An 8096-nucleotide genomic window follows, 5' to 3' on the forward strand; every position below is an offset into this window, starting at 1 on the left:
AAGAAACACACAATTGAGTAGAAAATTTTTATATACTATATAGTTTAATATATTTGGTGAGTTTGAGATTTTTTTTTTTTTTTTACCTAAATTTACTTTTAACAAAAAAAAAATCCCAAATTTATTGACAAAAAATTCGGAATTCGCCGCTGTGTTCCCTGATTTTCTTCTCCGGTTAGCCTCATTGAGCCCAAAAACCGAACATGTAAACAAATCTGCTAAATGGAACAAAAATGCTTCCACCCAAAGATTATTCAAGCATTTTCCGACAAACCGAAGGAAAAAGGAAGCATTTCAAACGAAAAGGTTCGATCGTTTTCAACTCTATAATCTTCCGAAACATTGATAAAAAAACAAAGCCCGAAACAAATTTCTTTTGTTTTGTCCACAATTTTGTGGGTTAATCAGGATTCATTGCCTAATTCACATTTTCTTGGTGTTTAACAGTGAAAATCAAAGTGAAGAGGAGAACCCAGAAGGCAGAAGAGCTGAAAGAGAAACAAAATGTTACTCCACTGGTGAGGAAGTACTGGCGTCAAAGATACGATCTTTTCTCCAAATATGATATGGGCATTAAAATGGATGAAGAAGGGTGGTTCTCCGTGACGCCGGAGGAGATCGCCGCCTGGCACGCGCAGAGGTGCGCCGGTGCCGGAGTTGTTATTGATGCCTTCGCCGGTGTTGGTGGCAACGCTATTCAATTTGCTCGACTGTGAGTTTTACTGGGAACTCTGTAAAATTAGTGCAATTATACTATTCCCTGTGTATAATTCATTGATAATGTGTAGAACAAACGTAATGCGCTCATTTAGTTTACTTGATTGATTTGTTTTTTTTTTCCCCAACTCACGAATGCTTCTGGTGTGGTGTTAGTTTATTTATCAATCCATGTTTGGCTTCTATATTGAGCAGAAACCAGCGAGAAGTGGTGAATAATTGAAGTTTAGGTTGTGTACCTTACAAAAAAAAAGATGCATTTGTGATTGTAGTTATTGTTCATCAGTAAGATTGTGTTGGCTTGATTGACCAACAAATGGTGATCATGCTTTGCAACGAGCTTGCAAGAGTGGCCGCGGTGCTCGTTGCATTTACCTTCGTCCAAGTTCCATCACAATTTCACAGAATGGTCATGGCTATTCTATATATTACTGCGCTAAACGACTATAATATTATTACGAAAGCAGTCATTCCTAACCCAAAATTGGTCAGTTTCATAAGTGTTCCATCAAGCCATAGCCTCGATGGAGCATGCACAGGATATGGAATTCATTTTATTTGTTCGTAATGCAATTTGAGTAGGGAGAGACAAATGGAGTGAGTTTCACATATGATAGAGTTCACAATTATGTTTTAGAGATCAGGCGTTACAAATTTGTTGGATTACGAGAAGAGTAGCTGCTGACTTGGAGGGCTTTGATCAATCCACGTGTTCATTCTGTTAGGTGCCATCATGTTGTTGCCATCGAAATTGATCCAAACAAGGTGGCGTTGGCATTATATAATGCTAAGATCTATGGTGTAGAAGATCGTATTGATTTCATTGTAGCAGACTTTTTCCAACTTGCTCCTTTCTTGAAGGTATAGATTCCCTTTTAGGCCATTCTTTTTTGTACTGAAATATGTGTTGAAGCTTAAATGAAGTAAGGCTACAGCTAAATTGCATTGTTTAATGTTCAATATTTTTTTCGTTTTGCTCCCCTAAGTGTTTGTGTTTCTAGGCAAATTTACAAGTCGAGAACTCATGGCACTGAATACTTTGTTACAACATTTAACATGCATAGAATGGTTGTTACTGTGAGGTTTAGGGAGCTCTTCTCCAAATGGTCACTGCTTCAGTTTAATGGGTTATTTGGGACATTCTTTTCCTCTCCTTAATTTTCTTCATGTTCCCATTCAATTTCAAAATTGTTAATTAGTGTTCATGTTGCTCTTCTTTGTATGACACTGGTATGCGGCAGAATATTAGCCGGAAAAACCTTGATCATGGACTTAAGAAACATGCATGGTAAAAATGATTGATGAAAGAAGCTGAAAGCTCGATTCTTTGTCTGATCGCCTAATCTACAAAGTAAACCGATTGATTTTTTGACACCAAAAACATGGCTTGTTGACATTCTGTCGTCTTCATAAACTTTCCTAATGATTGACTTGCTAGTGGTTCAGATTAACTAGCTTTCTAATTTTAAATCTTTTGTTACTTGTTAGGGGGACGTGGTGTTTCTTTCACCTCCCTGGGGGGGTCCATCGTACAAAGCTAAAGAAAATTTCACTCTTGATTTATTGAAGCCAAGGGACGGGTACGTCAAAAGTTTCTCATACCAGTTTTGATGGTCCACCAATTTACAATGCTTCTGCTTCATTAAATTTTTCCAAATATGTGAGTAATATTCAGACATTCAATGCTCTCGAATTGACTGCCGTAGATGATGGAAGAAATTTGTTGGAATTGGGATATGCACAATTTTTTCGAATCACCTTGCAATTCCTATTTCTTCCCCTTGTTTTGATATATTCACTAAATGTCTAAAGGATTATTTGAAAAGACTCAAACAAAGAAGTCAATATTAACTCAAATATCTATGTTGCACTGAGTGAATGAAGATGCCATCTATTTACAGATTAAGTTCCCGTCACTCCACGGCGATTCTATTGTTATTTTGTGGAGTTTATGCTTTCTCCTTGTGAATCTGATCCTTTCTTCTCTGTTCATATTCCTGTTCGTTAAATGGAAAAGATAGATTGTGATTTTAAGTTGCGGGGTACCTTGCGTTTATTTGCAGGCATTCCTTATTTCAAGTTGCTCAGGCGATTACGCCTAACATCATAATGTACTTGCCTCGCAATGTTGATATGCCCCAAGCAATTGAGCTTTCGTGGTTGTCTTCTCCTCCTTTGGACGTAGAGGTACATTTACTAACAAGCAATTGATTTCAGGTATATGTCAGATGAATCATGGTCGCATCTGTTGTATCTTCTTTCAGGTTGAAGAAAATTTTGTGCGGGGAAAATCGAAGGGGATAACCATATATTTTGGTGACATCGCGGGCTTGTTGCTCTGATCTTCCATATATGTTTCATATAATTCTCAACTTGTGTTTCTTCAATTTTTTTGTGGGCAGACACATTTTGCCAAAGCTTGTATGTAAACTAGTTAGTTATAGTCCTTTTGTTTGGACAAAATCCTAATAAAAATATTTCCATCTGCGATATATGTTTGGTTAAATGGTATGCAAAATCCTAATAAAAATATTTCCATTGTTGAAAATTAATATTTAAAACACGTGTATTGAATATTTGAATGTTGAAAATAAGAGTTGTAAATATTGAAAATTAGTGTGTGATGATGTAGGTAATGATGAATTTATTTTTGGATTATTTGTAAAGATTTTCTATAAATAGATATCTCATTTGTGAAGAAAATCACAATTGAGTTGAGAAAGAAAAATTTATAAAGTGTGTAGTTTGGTAAATTTTGAGAGTTTGAGATTTTTACTTTTTACCATAAATTTTTACGTTTTCATAACACGTTATCAGCACGAAGCTCTAAAAGTCCTACATATTTTTCCAAGCTCCAAAACAGAAGAAAAAGGTGACAAAAGTAATAATATTTATTTTACTGTTTATTTATTTATTGTGTATATACTTAATATATAATATAATGTTATAATAAAATAAATTTTTCAAAAACTTGTTATAAATCCTGGGAGGATGTTAAGACGACATCCCACACTCCCGGTAAGGGATACGACAAGTATAAAAGTCTATAAGGTTTTTAAACAAAATATCTTATTACACTTCATTATAATAATGTGATATGATATACATAATTATTTAAAACATGACTAATATTATATACACCATATTATTACCATAAAATTATATAAATACATACATTTATTTTTTTGTACACCAACGGTCATAAACGGTAACAAAACGGCTAGCTTTTGCCATATAAATATGATCTCACAAAAACATTCAATCACTCCAACTTTCTCTTCTTCTCTAAACAATTATTCTTCATCAAATTTTCGGAAAAAAAGAAGATGGCTTTCTCAAGGTTATTTTTAATTATTTTGGTTATCATACTCACGAGTCTTGTATTTATCGGAGAATATCCTCCTCGTGTGTTTACTTTATTTTTACGAATGCTTGTACTTGTTGTTTATCCATTACTTTGTATTGCAATATTCATTAACTAATAAAATGCATCGTAATTTTTTTAGTACCACCATGTCAAACTTGGCAAAGCTCGAATTCATTGCTCTTGATATTACGGGAAAAAATTATATGCCATGGACTCTCGATGTAGAAATGCATCTTGAGTCATTAGGTTTAAATGAAACCATAAAAGAAAATGGCATATGCACATCACAAGAAAAGGCAAGAGCCATGATATTTTTGCGTCGACATCTCGACGAGGGATTAAAATGTGAATATCTGATTGAAAAAGATCACATGGCTTTGTGGAAGGAATTAAAAGAAATATTCGAACATATAAGGGAAGTTATATTTCCGACCGCCCGAGATGAATGGAATACGTTGAGATTCCAAGATTTTAAGAAAGTCAGTGATTACAACTCGATGATGTATCGAATAATCTCGCAACTGAAATTTTGTGGGCACGAGATTACTGAATTGGAAATGCTTGAAAAAACATTTTCCACTTTTCACGCATCGAATATAACTCTACAACAACAATATAGAGTGCGTGGATTTTCGAGATATTCTGAACTAATCGCTTGTCTTCTCGTGGCAGAAAAGAATAATGAGCTGTTAATGAGAAATCATCAGGCACGACCCACTGGTTCAACGGCATTTCCTGAAGTAAATGTCGTAAGCAAAAATGAATTTAAACCTGAAAACCAAAATCAAAGTTATAGACAAGATTTTGGTCGAGGACAAAATCGAGGTCGTGGTCGTGGACGTGGACGTGGAAGTGGTCGTAGTCGTGGACGCAGCCGTGGTTTTGAAAATAATCGAGATAGTTATTTCTATAACTCATCTCAAAAGAGCGTCCCAAACCATCCACCGAAAAGACATCATGAGAATATGAGTGTTAATGAGAATCACTCAAAAAGATTTGAAAGTTCTTGTTTTAGATGTGGTACTCCAGGACATTGGTCCCGTATTTGTCGAGCCCCTGAGCACCTTTGCAAACTTTATAAAGAATCAATAAAAGGGAAGAGACCAACTTCGCTGAACACAGTGAACCTTTGAGTGATTCAACTCATTTTGATGCTGGAGATTTTCTGATTGATTTATCAGACAATGATCAATTTACTGATGGAATAAATATGTAAAATATTTTATTTTTTCATGTACTCGTATGATAATGTTTTATAGTGTGTTATATTTTTAAATATGTATTGTATTGTATTTTATTTTTATAAATGTATTGTCAGTAATTTTATTTCATTGCATATTTTTTTTGAAGTTCAAATATGGAAAATGCTATGAACTAAGCTGAAGTTTGCATACCTGATAGTGGTACAACGCACACTATCCTCCGAGATAAAGGATATTTCTTGGAACTAAAACCAACAAAAACAATGGTGAATACAATATCAGGTCCTGTAGACTTGATTAAAAGATGTGGTAAAGCACAATTTTTGTTACCTAATGGTACAAAATTTTTTATCAATGATGCTTTGTATTCACCACAATCGAAAAAAAATTTGTTGAGTTTTAATGATATATATTCCCATGGGTATGATACTCAAACAATGAATGAAGGGAATGAGAAATATATGTGTCTTACCACATATAAATCAGGAAAGAAATATGTGATTGAAAAACTACCAATGCTCCCTACTGGATTGCATTATACACATATACGTCCCATTGAATCAAACATGGTAATTGATAATTCTTCAATATTAACCAATTGGCATGATCGATTAGGACATCCTGGTTCAACAATGATGCGAAGAATTATAGAAAATACACATGGTCATCCATTGAAAGACCAGAAGATCTTTCAGAATAATAAGTTTCAATGTAAAGCATGTTCTCTTGGAAAACTTATTATAAGACCATCACCAGCCAAAATCCAAACTGAATCACCAATGTTTCTTGAACGTATTCAGGGTGATATTTGTGGACCAATCCATCCACCATGTGGACCATTCAGATACTTTATGGTATTGATTGATGCCTCCAGCAGATGGTCACATGTATGTTTATTGTCAACTCGAAATGTTGCATTTGCAAGATTACTTGCTCAAATAATAAAATTGAGGAATCAATTTCCCGATTATACAATCAAGAAAATTAGACTTGATAATGCTGGTGAATTTACTTCCCAGACTTTCAATGATTATTGTATGTCTATGGGAATCATTGTTGAGCATCCTGTTGCTCATGTACATACTCAAAATGGATTGGCTGAATCATTGATTAAACGTCTGCAAATGATTGCTAGACCAATGATTATGAAAACAAAGCTCCCTATTTCTATATGGGGACATGCAATTTTACATGCTGCTTCATTAATTCGCATCAGACCAAGTGCATATCATAAATACTCCCCATTGCAGCTTGCATTTGGTAAAGAACCAGACATTTCTCATCTGAGAATTTTTGGATGTATGGTGTATGTGCCTATTGCACCACCTCAACGAAAGAAAATGGGACCTCAAAGAAAGATTGGAATTTATATTGGTTATGATAGTCCATCGATCATTCGATATCTTGAACCACAGACAGGCGACGTGTTCACAGCACGTTTTGCTGATTGTCATTTTAATGAGGAAATCTTCCCAATGTTAGGGGGAGAACAGAAACATACCGAAAAAGAAATTACATGGTATGTATCATCATTGTTACATCTGGATCCAAGAACAAAACAATGTGAAAAAGATGTACAGCAAATTGTGCACTTGCAAAGAATAGCAAATCAAATACCAGATGCATTTGCAGACACAAAAGGGGTAACTAAATCATATATACATGCTGCAAATGCCCCTGCTCGAATTGAAATTCCGAAGAAACAAATTGAAGATAGTCATGATGTCATTAAACGCCTGAAGCGTGGAAGGCCAGTTGGTTCCAAGGATAAAAATCCTCGAAAAAGAAAATTCATAGAGAAACACAATGATCACAAAATAGAGAATGATGTTCCTGAAGAAACACATAATGATCACAAAATAGAGAATGATGTTCCTGAAGAAACACATGATGATGAAAATGTTTTGTCAGAACCACAAACTGACGAGAATCATGAAATCTCTATCAATTATATTAATACTGGAAAAATATGGAACCGAAAAGATATAGAAGAAATTGATGATATATTTTCTTATAATGTGGCAATCGACATCATAAATGATAATGAAGATCATGAACCAAAATCTTTTGGTGAATGTAAAAATCGGCAGGATTGGATAAAATGGAAAGATGCCATCCAGGTTGAATTGGATTCGCTAAATAAACGTAATGTTTTTGGACCTATAGTCCTTACACCTGAAGGTGTAAAACCTGTTGGATACAAATGGGTTTTTATTCGAAAGCGAAATGAGAAAAATGAAATAGTAAGATATAAAGCTCGACTTGTTGCACAAGGTTTTTCTCAAAGGCCTGGAATTGATTATGAAGAAACGTATTCTCCTGTGATGGATGCAATTACGTTTCGGTATTTGATTAGCTTGGCAGTATCTGAAAATTTAGAAATGCGTCTTATGGATGTTGTTACAGCCTACTTATATGGATCACTTGATAGTAATATATATATGAAAATCCCTGAAGGATTTAAGATGCCTGAAGCACAAAGTTCAAAACCCAGAGAATGTTATTCTGTGAAATTACTAAGATCATTATATGGGTTGAAGCAATCCGGCAGAATGTGGTATAATAGGCTAAGTGATCACTTGATGAAAAAGGGATATGTAAATAATTCAATATGCCCTTGTGTTTTCATTAAGAAAACAACATCCGGATGCGTAATTATTGCTGTATATGTTGATGATTTAAACATCATTGGAACAAATAAGGAAATTCAAGAAGTTGTGTCATACTTGAAAGAAGAATTTGAAATGAAGGATCTTGGAAAAACCAAGTATTGTCTGGGTTTACAAATTGAACAAAAAGAATGTGGAATA

At 34.4% G+C, this 8096-nt stretch overlaps 1 protein-coding gene across 1 annotated transcript; it reads left to right on the forward strand.

The window, feature by feature from the left end:
* The first annotated feature begins 110 nt into the window (after window positions 1-110).
* On the forward strand, window positions 111-3218 carry LOC140956804 (uncharacterized). Its single transcript, XM_073413675.1, has 6 exons — window positions 111-306; window positions 448-712; window positions 1443-1578; window positions 2206-2297; window positions 2781-2904; window positions 2982-3218. The coding sequence occupies exons 1-6, from the start codon at window positions 234-236 to the stop codon at window positions 3057-3059; spliced, it is 768 nt and encodes a 255-aa protein (XP_073269776.1). The 5' UTR covers window positions 111-233; the 3' UTR covers window positions 3060-3218.
* The last annotated feature ends 4878 nt before the right edge of the window (window positions 3219-8096 follow it).

The sequence above is a fragment of the Primulina huaijiensis genome, chromosome 14 (genome assembly GCF_012295235.1).
Source record: "Primulina huaijiensis isolate GDHJ02 chromosome 14, ASM1229523v2, whole genome shotgun sequence".
NCBI lineage: Eukaryota > Viridiplantae > Streptophyta > Magnoliopsida > Lamiales > Gesneriaceae > Primulina > Primulina huaijiensis.

Coding starts and splice junctions, on each gene's coding strand:
- LOC140956804 (XM_073413675.1), top strand. CDS start 234: ATGCTTCCACCCAAAGATTATTCAAGCATTTTCCGACAAACCGAAGGA. Junction 307..447: donor GAAGCATTTCAAACGAAAAG/GTTCGATCGTTT, acceptor GGTGTTTAACAG/TGAAAATCAAAGTGAAGAGG. Junction 1,579..2,205: donor AACTTGCTCCTTTCTTGAAG/GTATAGATTCCC, acceptor GTTACTTGTTAG/GGGGACGTGGTGTTTCTTTC.